The sequence below is a fragment of the Penicillium malachiteum genome (assembly GCF_028827825.1).
Source record: "Penicillium malachiteum strain IBT 17515 chromosome Unknown utg000001l:1.0-8184562.0:1.0-8186909.0, whole genome shotgun sequence".
Taxonomy (NCBI): domain Eukaryota; kingdom Fungi; phylum Ascomycota; class Eurotiomycetes; order Eurotiales; family Aspergillaceae; genus Penicillium; species Penicillium malachiteum.
The window spans coordinates 2,923,914-2,942,353 of record NW_026643094.1 but is presented as its reverse complement, the minus strand read 5'-3'; the positions used below and the strand labels follow the sequence as shown (position 1 = coordinate 2,942,353).

Sequence of the window (18,440 nt, the reverse complement as noted above, 5' to 3'; positions counted from 1 at the left end):
GCTGGGGTTCCACGCGTTTCTCTCTCATGAGGCGCCTGTGCAGCTTCATAGTCATCCTAACTAACATTCTTTGTTAACAGACTTGGTTGAATTCATCATGAGTTCGCCTACTCCGGGCGCTAAAACGCCTGGAAAAAGGCACCGGCCTCCAAAGCTCCGCGGCGATGGCCGAGAGCCGCGACAGCTAGTTCGCTGGGATAGTAAGTTGAGTGCCCTGTGCTAGATTCATTTTGATTCGGCAACCTCTTTGTTTTTTCCTTCTTTGCTCTTTTGTCTGTTCCTCGGGCTTCCCTTGTTTGTTTAACACCTTGCACCACTCGGACTTTGTTCGTGATATCATGAATGTGATCGACTATTCTGCAGTCATCTTGTGTCCAATATATTTTTGAAAGAATGAATCACATGGCCAGCTATACTGACAGAGATAGATGACCTGGACATTCAGCTGCTGTTAACTGTTCAGCAATCTTGCAATGCAACGGGCGTTAAGATCCCATGGTCGCTGTGTGCCGAGACAATGGGCACCAAATTCACCGAAGGCGCTATCATTCAGCACCTGTCAAAGCTGCGCACCCGCCGTGAGGCCGAGAACAAGCCTGTGCCCCCTCCACTTCGCCGATCCATTCCAGCTGCAGCAAATGCCACTGGCAAGACAAGCCGCAAGAAGTCAACTTCCAAGAGGGATAATGAGCAGGCGCCAAGCTCCGATGGTGATCTGACTGACGATGAGCCTATTGACTGGACTAGCGAGGAGGAGAACCAGAACCCCAAGCGTCGACGCAAGAGCAAGAAAAACTCTGACCCAGCTTGGAAGCGTTCTCATCTTCCCCGTAAAGAAAGTCATCGCTTGAAGGGGCGCGACCGTCGTGTCAGCGCTACTTCACAGAAGCGCAAGGACCATGATGTCAGCGACGCCCACGATGAGGGTTCTGACGAAGATGCCCTCATGTGTGTTGGAGCCCCTTTCCTCAACTTTGGTAACAATTCTGATGAAGATCCTGATTATGACAGCGGTGATGAAAGTATCTCAGTCAGCAACTTCAATGGTGAAAGCGAGAATTATGAGGGATCCAAGATTGTCTGCTTGCCTATCGATGCCAACGCTCTTTACAACCTTTCAGTTTCCGGTCATGTTGGAGGGGCTCCCATGGAAATGACTCCTGATCAATCCACCCCAGGAACGGGCAGCCAGCAGATCCACTCCTCTCCTTCCAACCTTGGAGGACATGGATCCCAGCTTATGTCTCCAGTTTCCTATCGCTCCCACGCCGTTTACCTGGGTAATGGCCCCAATCCGTTCAACATCTACTCGAACCCAACTCTTTCTCAAGTCGCCTACCCCACTGAACAGCAGTCCCCTGTAGTTACAGGTGGTTTTGGCCACGGCAATCCTAATGGGCCGCCATTCCAGGCTATCGCTAGAGGATCTCGCCCAATGAGCCCTTATGAGGAATCTGTCGCCCCGCAGTTCATGGGGGCCCCGACTGGGTTTGTCCAGCAGCCATCCTATCTTCATCCTGCCGGAATGCATGCCAACGTGAACCCGCCCGTTTTGGGGGGAAACACCGGAAATGGTGCGGAGAATTGGAATCAATACCTCAATTGGGATGAATCCGCCGATTCTTCCTCCTATGCGCCTGCCTCTATGTTCGCTGAGTACAATGAAGGGACCGCTGCCGAAGATGATATGATGGGATCGATTGAGAAAACCGACGCGATAGATCCCACCTTGCGTGACGACGATGATTTCAATTTCTATGAATCAAAGAACATCTACTAGATAGATGTTCTGTCTTCAGCGCTGAGACTGCACGCTACCTCAAATCGGTCTGTTTTTGAGGGTCAACTGGCTGTCAGTTGTCTCGAATGAATGGACGGATGATATGAGAATGGAGTTGCAGCATTGGCATTCGCTTTTTGCGGTCTTTTGTTTGTTTGCTTTTCTGCCATGATGGCTTTTTTTTCGCTCAGGAGTCATAGGAGCTTGGTTTTTTTTTTCACGTCCGATCGACGTGTACCTTGAATGTCGAAGGTGTTTCGCTTTTTCTAAGTTCTGCAGCAGGATCTCAAGGTTGCAAGGATCTTTTCAAGTGATAAGAAGTGATTTACTAGCCCTTCACAATCAAGGTTAATTTATTCAAGTTTAAATTCAAATTTCTAGTGCCATTAATTCAAAATGTTGTAGTGGGAACATCAATTCAAGTCTTGACCCAGATGAGGTAGTTGTTATGCACATCATGGACGTGGTCAAAGTTCGAACAACGTCAACATCCAACTTGAAGGTTCAAATGTTGAAGTAGATTCCTCGGCTGATACTTTGCCCGTCCCGCACAACATTTGCAGCCTTGAAGTTGAGGCTCATGCAGCACCACTTCAACAAACGCCATAATTTGAAATCTCAAGTGCTAGTATAGTCAACATTTGAATGAAGAGCTACTAAAACCTTGGAAATTGAAATATAAAATTAGTTGCGCTTGAGACTTTATTTTCAAATTGCACCATCCACTCAACATTTGAAGTGCTATGACATGAAATGAATATTGATTGATTTCAAGTTGCTGGATCATCTGGATGCTCAGGTTCAACTTCATGTTCCTACTAGTACTAGTAGTAGTATGTAGGTACTAGTGATATATACTACCGTGCCGAAGCCGAACATAGCCGGACCGTGACTCGGAGTTCCATCGGGTTGTTTTTCCGATTCGCTCAAGTTTGCCAACTTGAAGTGAGATACAAGATGTAGACCAACTTGAATCGATAGATAATTAACGGACCTTAATAATCACCAAGAAATGTAATCCCGGCCATAATTCCAAGGTTAATAGATGATTTTATTCAATCAATTGATGTTGTTGATACTTGTAAGTCGTAACTTGATAGTCCCGTTGATCCGGAGACCCGTGATCATGTGATCTTCTAGCTCCTTCTGCCGCCAAGCTTCCCGGGGTTGGGGAGAAGGAAAGGGAAAATTTTCGAGACTTTGGCTTCATCTCCAGCTCTCTATCTCTCCCCATCTTCCTCCATCATCAACCCTCCTTATCGGGTTGCCTTTCTCATTTCTCTATAAACCCTTTTTAATTCCTTTTGAGCTTTTCCTTTTTATTGTTTATTCTTGAACCATGCAGCGCGCTCTCTCTTCCCGGGCTTCGGTCCTGTCCGCCGCCTCCAAGCGTGCCCCTTTCTCCCGCTCCACTCTGAGCGTCCAGCAGCAGCGTTTTGCCCACAAGGTGCGTAGAGCCTTCAATCCCTTATGCTGAAGCACTGGGAATCATATCACCTCAATTCCGAAGATCCTCGGCTAACCCAACAAACAGGAGCTCAAGTTTGGCGTTGACGCTCGTGCCAGCCTTCTCAAGGGTGTTGACACTCTGGCCAAGGCTGTTACTTCTACTCTGGGACCCAAGGGTCGCAATGTTCTCATTGACTCTCCTTACGGTTCCCCCAAGATCACTAAGGGTACGTGTCAATTCTTCGATACCATTGGAAGTAGCGAGAGAGGCGAAGAAAGAGGAAACCCCCAATACTAAACGTCCTCTTGTATAGATGGTGTCACTGTTGCCAAGGCTATCCAGCTACAGGACAAGTTCGAGAACCTCGGTGCCCGCCTTCTCCAGGATGTCGCCTCCAAGACCAACGAGCTTGCCGGTGACGGTACCACCACCGCTACCTGCCTTGCCCGTGCTATCTTCTCCGAGACCGTGAAGAACGTTGCGGCTGGCTGCAACCCCATGGATCTGCGCCGCGGTATCCAGGCTGCTGTTGATGCTGTTGTCAAGTACCTGCAGGAGAACAAGCGCGACATCACCACTGGTGAGGAGATCGCCCAGGTTGCTACCATCTCCGGTAACGGCGACATCCACGTCGGTAAGCTCATCTCCACTGCCATGGAGCGTGTCGGCAAGGAGGGTGTTATCACTGTCAAGGAGGGTAAGACCCTTGAGGATGAGCTCGAGGTCACTGAGGGTATGCGCTTCGACCGCGGTTACACCTCCCCCTACTTCATCACCGACCCCAAGTCCCAGAAGGTTGAGTTCGAGAAGCCTCTGATCCTGCTCTCCGAGAAGAAGATCTCCGCCGTCCAGGACATCATCCCCGCTCTCGAGGCCTCCACTACCCTCCGCCGCCCTCTGGTCATCATCGCTGAGGACATCGAGGGTGAGGCTCTCGCTGTCTGCATCCTGAACAAGCTCCGTGGCCAGCTCCAGGTCGCTGCTGTCAAGGCTCCTGGCTTCGGTGACAACCGCAAGAGCATCCTTGGTGACCTTGCTGTCCTCACCAACGGTACCGTCTTCACCGATGAGCTGGACATCAAGCTCGAGAAGCTCACCCCCGAGATGCTCGGCTCCACTGGCTCCATCACCATCACCAAGGAGGACACCATCATCCTCAACGGTGAGGGATCCAAGGACAACATCTCTCAGCGTTGCGAGCAGATCCGTGGCTTCATTGCTGACCCCACCACCTCTGAGTACGAGAAGGAGAAGCTGCAGGAGCGTCTTGCTAAGCTCTCCGGCGGTGTTGCCGTCATCAAGGTTGGCGGTGCCTCCGAGGTTGAGGTCGGTGAGAAGAAGGACCGTGTTGTTGACGCCCTGAACGCCACCCGCGCTGCCGTTGAGCAGGGTATCCTGCCCGGTGGTGGTACCGCTCTGCTCAAGGCCTCTGCCAACGCCCTGGACTCCGTCAAGCCCGCCAACTTCGACCAGCAGCTCGGTGTTAGCATCATCAAGAGCGCTATCACCCGCCCCGCCCGCACCATTGTCGAGAACGCCGGTCTGGAGGGCAGCGTTATTGTTGGCAAGCTGACCGACGAGTACGCCAAGGACTTCAACAAGGGTTTTGACAGCTCCAAGGGTGAATACATTGACATGATCGCCGGCGGTATCGTTGACCCTCTCAAGGTCGTTCGCACCGCTCTGGTTGATGCTTCCGGTGTTGCTTCCCTGCTGGGTACCACCGAGGTCGCCATCGTTGACGCTCCCGAGGAGAAGGGACCTGCCGGTCCCCCTGGTGGTGGTATGGGCGGTATGGGTGGCATGGGCGGCGGTATGTTCTAAGCGCCCCCAGCTCCATGTTTTCCTTCAACCCTTGTACCCTAGTGCTCTCTTGATGACTTCCCCGCGCATCTCTTTGCATCGCTGTGTCTTTCCCAGCGGCCCTGGATCTTTGTAACGGTTTGGTGTTCCTTTCCTATACCTGTATTTTTGCCTGTTTTTTTCATTACCATGTATTCCAATTTTTTTTTTCTCATTTTTTTAACATCTCCACTCTCTGGGGCTCGAAAAAGGTTCCGGCGCAATACTGTAACATATTCCCTCTCCATGTGGTGCTAATGCATTCTATTTGATGCTATAAACTATTCTTTTTTTTGTTTCAACTTAAATTTCGAGTATATTCCACCTGGATAAGATCGTCTCTCCAAGTAACATTCAAGTTGCATGTAGTATGATAAGGTGCCCAGGTGGTCATGCACATATGCTCAGGTGCTTTCCACTGAGGTTCAACCTTTGAAGTTGTGAGCACTATTGGATGGGGAGTATTTAACCGTTATAATCTATCAAGATCGACAGATGGACAAGACCTGTAGAGGTGGACCAAGTTAATTAAGGATCGTCCCGCATTGACACCTGGGCAGCCTTGCTGATCTGCATCTAGATATAACTCTGCAGACCTTAAGATCAAGTTCGTATATCTCCACATATTTCTTATGATAGTTCATACCAGCTGAGCAATATATGCATATCCCTTTTCCAGCGCGTGGCGATAAAACTAAGTAATTGGATCATACGTCGGGTATTTTGTTCATTTTGTTCGTTTTGCACCTTTTGCACCAATAGGCGTAAGCTATCGGCGGTCTAGACTACAATTATATTGACAGCATTTTCATCCCGTGTTTCGTCCCTCTTAACTTACTCTCACACTTCCAAGGTTTACCAGTACATGACCTTTCCCCCCTTAGACTGTGAACCTTTTTTTCTCTTTCCCTCTCCCCTCTTCTCTTTAATACCTTCGAGGTCGGTTATGCATACAAGAGCGCCTACTCTACTCAAGCCCCGCTGCTTTTCTCATCTCCGACCAGGGGGAATTCCCTCACCTCGGCAAACCCCGGACCTTTGGGGAAAATTACCCAAATAATATTACACCCCCGGTATTACGCCCCCTCTACTTTGATCTGACTTTCGAGTCTAAAGAAAGTGGAGCATTGCTGCTTATTATACCCACCTTCGTTTTACCATCTGGCCTACGATTCCGGGTTCTTACCCCAAGTTTCTCTACTGTCAACCCATCATGGCAGTGGAGATGAGTCGGGCTGCCGATGTCGACCTCTTTCAGGCTCGAGCCGCCTTACAGCACCAACAGAGTCCGGAGGTTTCGGTACCACGGGAATTCATTTCGCAGATCGTGGAGGAGCTGATTCAATGTCGTGAGGCTCACTCATCTATCGCCGAGATCGAGCGCGAATGCTCCCATCTTCGTAAAGAACTACGAAAACACACTCACATCAATGAGGCATTTCAGAAGGAGCTAAGAGAGATCGGGGAGATCATCACCCAAGTCGCTCATGGCGATCTATCCCAAAGAGCACGAATGCACCCCCTGGAGATTTCACCCGACATCGCAACTTTCAAGCAGACTATCAATACAATGATGGATCAGTTGCAGGTGTTTAGTCAAGAAGTCTCCAAAGTGGCTCGCGAGGTCGGCACGGAAGGAGTGTTGGGAGGCCAAGCCAAGATCGAGGGCATCCAGGGTATCTGGGAAGAATTGACAGTCAACGTGAACGCCATGGCGAACAATCTTACGACTCAAGTCCGTGATATTACGACTGTGACCACCGCCGTGGCAAAGGGTGATCTTACTAGCAAAGTGCAAGCAGACTGCAAGGGAGAGATCTTGTTGTTGAAGAATATTATCAACAATATGGTGGACCAATTGCGAGAGTTTGCCTTCGAGGTCAGCCGTGTGGCTCGAGAAGTTGGATCGGACGGTACCCTTGGTGGCCAGGCGGTTGTTCATGGTGTGGAGGGAACGTGGAAGAACCTGACCGATAACGTGAACCGTATGGCCTCGAATCTGACACAACAAGTCCGCGAAATTGCCAAAGTAACAACTGCTGTGGCGCGTGGAGACTTGACAATGAAAGTGACTGCGGATGTGAAGGGAGAAATCTTGGATCTGAAGCTTACGATTAACGCAATGGTCGACCGGCTCAATCAATTCGCATTCGAAGTCAGCCGAGTAGCCCGCGAGGTCGGAACCGATGGTACACTGGGTGGTCAAGCACAGGTTGAGAATGTCGAGGGACAGTGGCGGAATCTTACCGACAATGTCAACACGATGGCCCAGAACCTAACGATGCAAGTCCGGCAAATTTCCAACGTTACTCAGGCGATCGCTCGTGGCGATCTGAGCACCAAAATCGAAGTCCATGCCCAAGGCGAGATCCTCACCCTCAAAGAAACAATCAACAGTATGGTGGATGGGTTGGGACAATTTGCACGAGAGCTAAAAGGGGTAGCGAGGGATGTGGGAGTGCGTGGTCAGCTTGGTGGACAGGCAAATGTGGAGGGCTCACATGGTATTTGGAGGTCGATCAGTGAAGATGTCAATACGATGGCAGACAACCTCACGTCGCAGGTTCGCGCGTTTGGAGAAATTACAGAAGCGGCCATGAGTGGTGACTTCACGTCCCTGATCACCGTGTCGGCATCAGGTGAAATGGATGATCTAAAGCAGAAGATCAATAAGATGATCTCAAGTTTACGAGATAGTATCCAGCGCAATACGGCTGCCCGTGAAGCTGCTGAGTTGGCGAATCGCAGTAAATCAGAGTTTCTTGCAAACACAAGGTATGGTCTTCAGTTTCGACTGTGGAAGCTGGTCACACAAACTAACAAAATCCTCCTAGTCACGAAATCCGTACTCCGATGAATGGTATCATCGGGTTGACCAGCTTAGCACTCGATACAGACGACCTACCAGCGACTATTCGTGAAACCCTAAGCATGGTTCATAGCCTTGCCATTAGCCTCTTGACCATCATTGACGACATTCTTGATATCTCCAAGATCGAGGCGAATCATATGAAAATCGAAAAGACTGCATTCAGTCTGAGCACTACCGTATGGCGCGTCCTGAAAGCATTCGACGTGCAAACTGTCGAGAAAGCATTGAGCTTAATATACTCTGTTGATGGAAATGTACCCGATTACCTGATTGGCGATGCTTATCGTATTCGACAAGTCATGATTAATTTGGTGGGCAACGCAGTGAAGTTCACTGATCACGGCGAAATCCACGTCTTGGTCAAACGCATCCAGGACATCACCTGTGCTCCAGATGAAACCACCTTTGAGTTCTCAGTCTCAGATTCTGGAATCGGGATCGAACAAAGCAAACTTGGTCTCATATTCGACAATTTCCAACAGGCGGATGGCTCCATGACACGTCGTTTTGGAGGCACAGGTCTGGGACTTGCCATCTCCAAGAGGCTCATTTCTCTCATGGGTGGTGATATTTGGGTCAAATCAAACCTAGGGAAGGGCAGTACCTTTGGTTTCACCTGCAAGTTGAAAGTCAGTGAGCCTCCGGTCGCCCTCGCCGAGCAGCTCATTTCTCATAGAGGCCGCCGGTTCCTCGTGATCAGCGATCAGAAGGAAACTGGAACCCTAGCGGTCCGCATGTTGCATGAACTTGGGCTTCAGTCAGTAGTAATGACGCAAAAGCAGCTTGCCTCAGGTCGATGCAACGGCGAGGAAAGCTCTTTCAGTGCAATCATTGCCTCGACAATGGAGGAGGTTCTCACATTGCGCACTTGTGACCATTTCTCCACCGTCCCTGTCGTGATCATGGCCACGGACCTATCCCTGACAATCAAAACCACTAGTTCTTTGGGAATAACAGCCTATATTACTACACCTTGCCGTCCGATCGACCTTTGGAATGCGATTATTCTGTCCCTTGGAGATCGCACAAATCACGCACAACCTGGACACAGTCGTCCTCTTTCCATCCTGCTTGCGGAAGATAACGACGTCAATGTCAAGGTGGCTGTCCGCATCCTTGAAAAAGCCAAACACCATGTCACCGTTGTTGGGAATGGGTTGCAAGCTGTGCAAGAGGTTCAATGTCGACGATATGATGTGGTCCTCATGGATATTCAGATGCCTGTGATGGGTGGGTTTGAGGCAACAGCTACAATCAGACAATATGAGAAGGCCCAGAGTCTACCTCGTACACCCATTGTTGCGCTTACTGCACATGCCATGCTGGGAGACCGCGAAAAGTGCCTTGAATCTGGCATGGATGATTATGTGTCAAAGCCCTTACAACCTAGTCAAATGATGGAGACTATTTTGAAATATTCTGCAATGAATATCTCATCAACAATAGTATCTACGAATGGGAAGGCTTGAGAGGGAGTTTGTCATGGTGGCAGTGGGAAATACCAGTAATGATAACTGGTTGATTCTCATTGCCCTCGATCGTGAGACACTCAGACTCTTGCATTCCAAGGTTATTTGCATTTCCCATGCTGTACATCACAGGCGCCCCGATCAGTGACGGTTATTTCATTTTTCTTTGCATCGAACGTGTTCAGAAGGGAGTTCAGCACTGGGAGTTCGTTCTTTTACCTCTTATACTCGAATATCTTTTCAAATGTTTCTTTGAAGTTTTGAGTCTCAGATGACCGCCCAGGTGTCATTTGTGGTATTCTCAATTCAAAGACTTTTCTATTTTATTTATCCAGACCCTGCATTCAAAAGCTGGCGTCGTGGTTTCGGATCAATTCTATGTAGATACCACTGAGTGATCCATGGATGTTTGTGGCGCATACTATCTTTCATCTTTTTACAGATTTTCTTACAGAATACGATATCCATTACTACAATACAGCTATGAGTTCATCTAGGGCTACTTCCCAGGTCTGCCACATGTGCAAGTCTGTATGGGTGCTTACAAGTAAAACCTGGCTAAAACATAGGATGTCTTTTTGACAGTACTTCTCAGCCAAACTCAAGCCTGGAGTGGTTAAACATTCTATCACTGTTCAAATATGAAATATAATACAATAATCAAACAGGTAATCTAGCCTCACCTCCATGTGTAGGCTTAGGCTTCTCCAAAATAACCTCCTTAGTCGCAGTCGGAGGATGCGCAATCTTGGAATTCTTCCACTCAACCTCCAAAACAGGCTTTTTAGCTTCTTTCCTTCTTTGCCAAAAATCCTCATCAAACTTAACCCGGTGCTGTTCATACCCAAGGTACTGATCGAACCTTTTGCGCATCCGCGAGTCTTCAGAAGCAAGCGGAGGAATTTGATTCTTGATGGAGCGCCAATGTAGAAAGTCTTTGATAGGACCGGAAATAAAGTCGCCCCAAAGCCCGAATCCAATCTTGTGGGATTTTGTTACTGCTTCTCGTAGTTTCTCGCTAAATGCCATTAAAAGAGCAAAGGCGATTATCGCGAATGAGGCTGGTGCTTTTTTAAGAGTCAGATTAGATGTGAACAATCTCAAATGTAGTTCAATCAAGTGGCTAATTCATACCTGCGATTTCGAACATCTCGGCTAGAGGCATGTTCTCTGATACTCCGCTCCATTCTCGAGCGTTCATACCGAAGAGGGAGGTGAAGAATGATAAGGGTAAGAAACTTTCTTTATTAGTTTTGAATATGCCACTTTGGGAAGAATGCTTCATACATTACGGTGAAAATGGTGAAGACCATCAAGGATCGAGACTGGTTTTGGGTTTCTTCTGCTTGCCAGCGCGCCATTTTGGCTTCATCCACATTTGCCTGTTTCTGTTTCAGATCCAGGAGTGTTTCAACCTAATCATAGTTAGCTGATACTCATAAAATACATATACCTGTGGAGTCTGATTTCATACCGCTTTCTGAGCAAGATGACTATTCTCTTTCATATCCCCCATCTGGGCTCGATACTCATTAATCCGAACCTGTGCGGCATCAAGGAACACCTTTCCACAGCTTCCGTCCTTTAAATTGAAATACTTCATCATAGTCTTTATCACTCCATCTTGCTGATCAAGAAGTTTAATAATGGTTGATAGCTCGTCTTCAATGTCTCGTAGTTCTAACAGGACGGATAGGTCATCGCGGTTGCGTCGTGCTACCTGGCGATCTCGTTGATCTCGCTGCGTAGAAGTCATGATCTTGCCTTCAGCAGTACGATTATGATCGGCGGGTCTATCGGCGAAGCCACGATTACGGAATCTTTTGAAGGATTTCGTCACCGATTCAGTCTGAATAAATGGTTAAAATTGATAGTTCACCAGCTAAGACAAGGGTGGGAACGATACCAATATGCTTATAGATTCTTCAAATATTCTCAAAACCTGAAGATCATGGTGAAGAGTTCGATCCAAGAGAACAGTCACAGCATGCAACATGATTAGGGCGGCAAGGTCGCCCGCTGTTTCAAACCGTCTCGCTAAATCCCCATTCAATTCATTATATAGACTGCTGTGAAGATTAGATTGTTCAAAAAGTTTTCCCTCAGATGTCGTAGCCTCCTGGTTCGGGAAGAATGTCACGATGGTCTTTTGATCGACAATCCAGAGCCAAAGTTGATCAACCATTAGTACATTACCATCCATGAACTCCGTTGGCTCTGTATCGGGCTCGTCGCTCGCCGCATCTAGATACTCTCGGAGTTGATCATCAATGCGAGCTGGCCTGCGAGTACGCTTCCAGAGCATTTGATCATCGTCTCGAGCTATTGTTGACCGTAGATTCGGGTATCCGAATTGGTCGAGTGTACGTCTGAAATGAATAGGTGGTTCACAACCCAAGTATTGCCATATGAGCTGGGCCTCGAGGCTGGCATTAGCGATTCGGGGTGGTACCGGGCGTGAACGACCTTGTCGAAGTCGATCTTGAACTACCTTGCGTCGCTGGATGAGATTCCGGTACGTATCCCAATGAAGCTGTGATAATTAGCATACATCAGGACAAAGGCCTGGCATTAGTGACTTACATATGGTGTCTGCCAGAGTGAGTATTAGCGAAAAGATTAAGCTGGTTGATAAGATAGACTTACATAGAGAGCTAATTGAGGATCATGCGAATCATCTGCTTTGATTCCTTGGGATACATCCATCTGACGGGAATGGATGCATCGAGGTCTCACAAATCGAGCATGAGGCTCCGAATGCCGCGCTCGGTTGAGGTTTGAATACCAGTTCTCGTCATTGATAAACTTCCTCAGACTACAATGCAAGTTAGTACATAACATCATGGGAGAAATACTGACTACCTACAAACTTGGTTCTTCAAGTTGACGATCTTGACAGGCACGACGAATTACCTGGGATACCCATCCAGTATGTGTATATGGAACGTGGATCCAGAGTAGTTTCTCAGTATCGGGGTCAGGTCTATCGAACCGAGGCACTGAGCGAGGGATGTCCGGTGCATCGCCGTGTTGATTGATGCGGTCTCGTGTTGATGGAGGGATTACTAGGAACCCGGTACTTCGTGGCGACGAGTTAGATCCCCTGTTTTTGTTAGTATATGGAGTATAATTTTCAAATTGATGGGTGGTCCTTACGATGCGGGTCGTGAGCTACTTCCTTGAGAACTTGTATCCGAAGTACTTCGTCTATGAGCCCGAAGATGGGATATACCAAACACTTTGGCTATAGAGGATTTCCGTTTTCGCTCCACCGGTGGCGGTGGACTTTCACTTGAGGGACGCTCTCTACCAAAATAGCCATCCATGGAAGCTTCTGTGATATGGATTGTGGGAGAAAGTTGATTTTCTGGTGAGATGAAGCTTCGACTTTCTCGTATAGTGGGTCTGGAGGGCCTGGTTTCTTGATGCTCCTGGCGAGTTTCTTGCTGGGTCTCATTATGTTCATTGTGATCGAGGTGGTCCTGTGGAGGGACGATAGGTGGAACGGGATGACTGTCAAAGCTGCTTATAGAGGAGTCGTCAAATCCACCCGGGTGGATACGCTTCAAGCGATCCCGAAGACATGCTCCAGGTCCACGAGCGAGATACTCCTCCAAGGAGACATGCGTTGACCATAGTTTGAGAGGACTCTCATCGCTGACACCCAATGCAGGGTCCTCGAAAAATCCATTGATCTGAACCTTCACCTCTTGTTCCACGTTCAACTCGGTATCTATATGACTAGAGAGCTCCACCGCCGTGTTGACTGCATCGGCTAACTCAACCAGAAACGTATTGCGTACTCCTTCCTGGCCTTGGAAACTGGCTGCTCCGATGTGGTCCGTTGCCATTGGGATTTCATTCTCATGCTCAATATCCAATAACCCAGAACGAATCGATGTAATGGGCGCATGAAACTCCACGGTGGTCCCAAAATCCACATCCAATACAGTCAAGGTGGAGTCAATAGTTTCAAGAAACGACCAGACTTTCATATCAGCTGATAGTGCTTTGAACTGGTTCGAAAGATGCCAGAGTGTATCCTGACGAGGCCGAAATTGTTCCCTGAGAGATGCAGGAAGATCCTGCTCAAGATGAAGTATGCGATGAATACTTGGCATATATTCCTCCGCCGATAGATAACTCGAGCCTTGGTGAGGAGTTGCTAGGAAAGCGATGCCATAGCAGCTGGTTAGTATAGCCTGGGCCGGCTCGGCCCGTGAAGCTAAAGCCAGACATGACTTTGCCACGAGGCCTCCTGTGCTATGGCAGATAAAGAATAATGGTCGCCGACTGCTGTGTTTTCTGCGTTCATCTAATAATATGTTTAACAGGCGTTGACCTAGATTTTCAATCTTGTCGTGCTCGTGGACATGTCCATGATGGTATAACAAGACCCGTGCTCTAGGTACTTGTTGAAGCAACTCGTTTTTAAGCCAGGGTATGTTGTTATTATGTGCAGTCCATGGCTTTTGATGATGTGCTCCAATAGGCGGCACAGCAACAATACTGCAGACCAGTTAGCTGATTTCCTCGTATGAGCGGGGAATTTGGAGTCCACCTACTCCACGTTCGTCTTGGACACGTTCTGGATATGCTCAAACCAGGGCGGGCGCCTTAATCCAGAAACTGAGGACGACGGCATGGTTCACAGTGCTGTCAACTGGACCTATATTGCACGGATAGCGCGAACCATGGGAAGGGATCATTTAAATGGAAGATAATACGAGATTTGGGGGCCGGACTTCAGGGGATTCAGCCTCAAGCGCGATCAGATGAACACGCCTGGCGGGCATCCTGGTTCGCCCTAAGCCAACTATGGCTGCCAGTGCCGATCGATGAGTCAAAGCACCCGGGTAAAAGGAGGCGCTGAACAGACCCCATGCACCTCAAACCCCTGCTTATTTGCACATTAGTGCCCTGGCTTTGTTAGCGTATTGCCTGCATTAGCCTGGGTGCAGGACCGAGGCTGAAAGTATGATCAGTAGAGGGTAATACTAGTAAAAAAGTAGTTAAGTTAGCCTCAAGCGATACTACTCAAGTCATCGGTTTGAACATCCATAAGAAGTCGAGTAGTTGTATTAGACAACATATCTACATCGAGAGGGCGATCTAAGACATGAATATGCCCAGGTGAATCACGAGGTACTTCGAAGGTTTTTCCAAGATTCCAAGATTATTTGCCAAGGTGAGATTGTTGAGAACGTATAATACAAGAATAGGGGTACTTTTGATCCCAGAAACCCACTCCGAACATGCTTTGAGACAAAGAAAGAAACCGATACATACATGTCTATAGTTCGGCTGATGCGGTATCAAAACAGAACGCCTGAACCCAGGGGAAAAGGTGGCAAAAACGACGCGAAAACAGGAGTAGAGGAGAGGCGATCAAACAATGATCGCATGCATTAAAAGTACAGAATAAAGGAGAGGAGGTATTTTCAAGCCTCGTGTCGTCGTTCATTAACCTCTCGGGCCATACGCTTGCCAAGTTCGTATGTTGAAATCATGATCGCGCAGGCTGGCGCAACCTTAAGACATCGTGCTGACCAGCCGCGGAAGAGTCCAGCAGTGCCTTCCTCTCGGAAAATGTGCATGAGGAACTTGGGGAGTGATAGTTGCTCAGGAATAACGGCCTTGGGAATATTAGCAGATCGCTGACCATTACTAGGCACATGGTCCATGTGCAAATAGACTTGCTGTCGCGTCTTGCCAACATCAAATGGTGTAGTTACTAAAGCAGCCACAGACCCCGAGGCGGCACCAGCAATAAAGCTATCCAGGAATGCGGTCGCAGAAGAGGGAACTTCAGCCTCGATCGCTGTGACAGTTGTGTGTTGGCGTGCTGACTCCAGGCTGAGCTTTATCTTTTCATATCCCCACCAGTAGAGACCAGAAAACGGAACGTCACGCCACATCGTCAGCGACAGTCCACGCCAGAGAGACGCGTATCCGTTGACTTTAGTCATTTGGTGTAATCCCTGCAGAGTCGCTTTGAAATGTCCTGCGCCCGTTCCTGGGGTAGCCTGGAGGCGGGTGCGGAACATCTCGACAGGACTGGTAGCTGCTGCTGCCGTTGTCCGCGCGATGGCGCCTCCGACAAATGGCACATAAACATCTGGAATTGTTTTTCGCACGGGACTGTTCTCATCAAATCGTAACCAGTCATATCCGGCGAAATAAATAATGTTCGCGGGAATACCCATCATTAACGTCGGGCTAAGGCCTCGCCATAATGTGGACACTCCTTCATTCCTAGCAATCTTCCGTAACCCATCCAATGTTGATGTAAATGTCCGTCGCTGTGTCTCCTCAACCGCGCAGTCTATAGCTGGATGTGCCTGACTTCCAATAGAACTGCCTTGAGGGCCCAGCATACACATTTGCGCATTATCTCCAACCCAGAATACTTCCCGACAACAGGCGGTGATTCCAATATTCGGAGGGAGGTTCTTTAAGGATCGAGTAGTATGGGTGGTGTATTGTGAGGCCGCAGAAGGTTGTGGTTGAGATTGAGATTGTAGACGAACGCGCACGACATCGAGAGGTGTAACTGTGATCGTGGATTAGCTATGACTTCATTTCGAGGGTACTTGCCATCGGTCTCTCTAACTTACCGAGGAGCCCGGTCAAGATATTACCAGCCGAGGCAGAAATCATTCGCTGCCCGAGTGAAATATCGGTACTTGTAGTATGATTATTCCCAACCGAAGGAGTTGCAACGGCCCCTGTTGAAGTGGCCATCGTGGAAGTCTCCTCAAAACTGGACGTCCATGACGTCCCCGAGGAATCGATATCGGCAACGAATTCGCTCCCGGGAGTACCTGGAGGCTTGAAGGAGGAGCTCAAATTTAACTCGGTCGGCATTCAATTAGTAGGCACAGCCTAAGTAGACAAAATGTGTGATAAAAAGAGGGATGCGGCGCGAGATTGTTAAGAAAGATGCGTCACTCTCGGTCTAGAAGTTTTTCGGGGTTTTGCGGGAGGTGGCGGGCGGAGATAAGCTTCCCGGCTCTCTCTCTCTGTTACTTGATATTCACCGAGTTTTGAGGTTTCAAGCTTGAAAGAGGTCAACAAGTTCTAAAATCAATGGCGCATGTTATATTTATTGTATAGATTTCTTCTATTTCCCCCTCTTTTCTGTCTATCTGTCTTTCTGCCCCAGTGGACCCTCCAGGTGGGCTTATCAATCGCAATCGATCTCCGACACCGGACGCCCCTCATACCATGACAGACAATCCGGAGCTTGAATCGTTCCGTCGCCAGTGGCGCGAAGAGGTTTCTGGTCGATCTGAACCTAGAGGTACCCCTCAATCTGAGACTCGGGACCCGCACCCGACTCGATTCCTTCCAAGTCAACATGCGGCGTCTCACCGCAAGGACCTTGAAGAAGAGGGAGCCCCGCCGGCATCCTTTGATACCGAGGACCTTGCCCAACAGGTCGGGCAACTGAGTGTGGAACCAGAGAAGGCTCATGAAGAGGATGTGTTTACTCGAAAGGATCGTCATGAACCTAGCTCCGCCTTGGAACATTTTGAGCGGGCAGTGGAGAAGGAAGCAGCGGGCAAACTTGGTGATAGTCTACAGGACTACCGGAAAGCTTACCGGGTGAGTGTTTGTAGCATAAACCATCTTTTATCATATTTTGCTAACTGTTTTCCAGCTTGATGCTAGTGTAGACCAGACTTATCGCAACAAGCACTTTGCGCATGTGTGGAAGAAGCCTGCGCAGCCGGCGCCAAGCGGATCAGAGACAGTGCCTGTGCCGGTGCCAGCCCCTTCTCAAGTCGAGTTGTTGCCCATAAACGAATTGATCGAATCATTCGCCAATTCTCCTATCCCACAAGCGGAACCTGCTATTGAGAATACTCCACCACCGCCGTGCCCTATCGCGAATTTGCCGTCCGAGGTTATAGTGGAACTCCTACGACATATGAGCTTGCGCGACCCTGCCACTTTTGGTCGGATGGCCCTGGTTTGCAAGAGATTTGCATACTATTTTTTGCGGGAACAACACATTTGGAAAGGAATTTGTCAAAATCCCGAGTTTGGCTTTGCCGGGATGCACTATACATACGCCTGTGATCTCTATGGAAATCCTATCTATACCCTCAACTGCACAAGATACACACCATTTCCAAAGGGAGTCTCTTTGGAGATCCCCAAGCCGCTGGCTTCGTGGAGTCAAGTATTCCAGTCTTATCCACGAATCCGGTTTACTGGAATCTATATAAGCACAGTCAACTACACCAGGCCGGGTGCCCAGTCAACATATCAAACTGTGTCTTGGAACACCCCCATTCATATTGTGACTTATTATCGCTACTTGCGATTCTACCCCGATGGAACTGTGGTTTCTTTGCTCTCAACAACCGAGCCAGTAGATGTGGTGCCCCACATCAGCAAGGAAAACATTAAGACTGCTCGGGCTACCTCACACAAACAGCATCAGCGCCGGCTTTCCGAGCAAGGCCAGTCTTTGTCTGGTGCAGCTGATCCTATACCGCCTGTTGCGATGAACGCCCTTAAACATGGGCATCGTGGACGCTGGCGCCTGACATCCCCCGTGCCTCTTCCCGATGAGGAAAATCAAACTGCCGAAGGTCTTAACCAGACCCCGGAGTCTTCAGACCCACGGGATATTTTCATTGAAACCGAGGGCGTAGAATCGAAGTACACTTACCTTATGCACTTGTCCTTACGATCGACATCGGCATCCAAGTCTCAGTCGAACCAGTCCAAAAATACAAAATTGATTTGGAGAGGTTTTTGGAACTACAACAAGCTCACTGATGACCTGGGTGAGTTTGGTCTTCGCAATGACCGTGCCTATGTCTTTAGCCGTGTGCGAGGCTGGGGCCTTGAGAGCAAGTGATGATTTATGATCGATGCATATAACAACGCCAAATTAAAGAAATTTATGACTTAGAAATTTATATATGCAGGACCTGTCCAATATCAATTCAGTTTCATATTCACATCTCTCAAGTTAATTACATCATTTTGGTCCTAAGACTATTATATTCA

At 48.5% G+C, this 18,440-nt stretch overlaps 6 protein-coding genes across 6 annotated transcripts; 4 read left to right on the top strand and 2 right to left on the bottom strand.

The window, feature by feature from the left end:
- Positions 1-97: 97 nt before the first annotated feature.
- On the top strand, positions 98-1,780 carry N7483_001102 (uncharacterized protein; the record flags this gene model as incomplete). Its single annotated transcript, XM_057084540.1, has 2 exons — positions 98-200; positions 429-1,780. The coding sequence occupies 2 exons, from the start codon at positions 98-100 to the stop codon at positions 1,778-1,780; spliced, it is 1,455 nt and encodes a 484-aa protein (XP_056950689.1).
- A 1,339-nt stretch (positions 1,781-3,119) lies between these two features.
- On the top strand, positions 3,120-5,054 carry hsp60 (chaperone ATPase HSP60; the record flags this gene model as incomplete). Its single annotated transcript, XM_057084539.1, has 3 exons — positions 3,120-3,227; positions 3,315-3,456; positions 3,544-5,054. The coding sequence occupies 3 exons, from the start codon at positions 3,120-3,122 to the stop codon at positions 5,052-5,054; spliced, it is 1,761 nt and encodes a 586-aa protein (XP_056950688.1).
- Positions 5,055-6,285: 1,231 nt separating this feature from the next.
- N7483_001100 (CheY-like superfamily) lies at positions 6,286-9,413 on the top strand (the record flags this gene model as incomplete). The annotated part of the gene is made up of 2 exons (XM_057084538.1): positions 6,286-7,847; positions 7,907-9,413. 2 exons carry the CDS (start codon positions 6,286-6,288, stop codon positions 9,411-9,413), a joined length of 3,069 nt encoding a protein of 1,022 aa, XP_056950687.1.
- Positions 9,414-10,073: 660 nt separating this feature from the next.
- On the bottom strand, positions 10,074-14,058 carry N7483_001099 (uncharacterized protein; the record flags this gene model as incomplete). The annotated part of the gene is made up of 10 exons (XM_057084537.1): positions 10,074-10,480; positions 10,548-10,651; positions 10,701-10,828; positions 10,888-11,262; positions 11,320-11,946; positions 11,997-12,005; positions 12,060-12,228; positions 12,280-12,516; positions 12,570-13,922; positions 13,979-14,058. The coding sequence occupies 10 exons, from the start codon at positions 14,056-14,058 to the stop codon at positions 10,074-10,076; spliced, it is 3,489 nt and encodes a 1,162-aa protein (XP_056950686.1).
- Positions 14,059-14,854: 796 nt separating this feature from the next.
- Positions 14,855-16,280, bottom strand: N7483_001098 (putative mitochondrial carrier protein; the record flags this gene model as incomplete). Its single annotated transcript, XM_057084536.1, has 2 exons — positions 14,855-15,966; positions 16,031-16,280. The coding sequence occupies 2 exons, from the start codon at positions 16,278-16,280 to the stop codon at positions 14,855-14,857; spliced, it is 1,362 nt and encodes a 453-aa protein (XP_056950685.1).
- A 360-nt stretch (positions 16,281-16,640) lies between these two features.
- N7483_001097 (putative F-box protein (Pof7)) lies at positions 16,641-18,288 on the top strand (the record flags this gene model as incomplete). The annotated part of the gene is made up of 2 exons (XM_057084535.1): positions 16,641-17,021; positions 17,077-18,288. 2 exons carry the CDS (start codon positions 16,641-16,643, stop codon positions 18,286-18,288), a joined length of 1,593 nt encoding a protein of 530 aa, XP_056950684.1.
- Between the last annotated feature and the right edge of the window lie 152 nt (positions 18,289-18,440).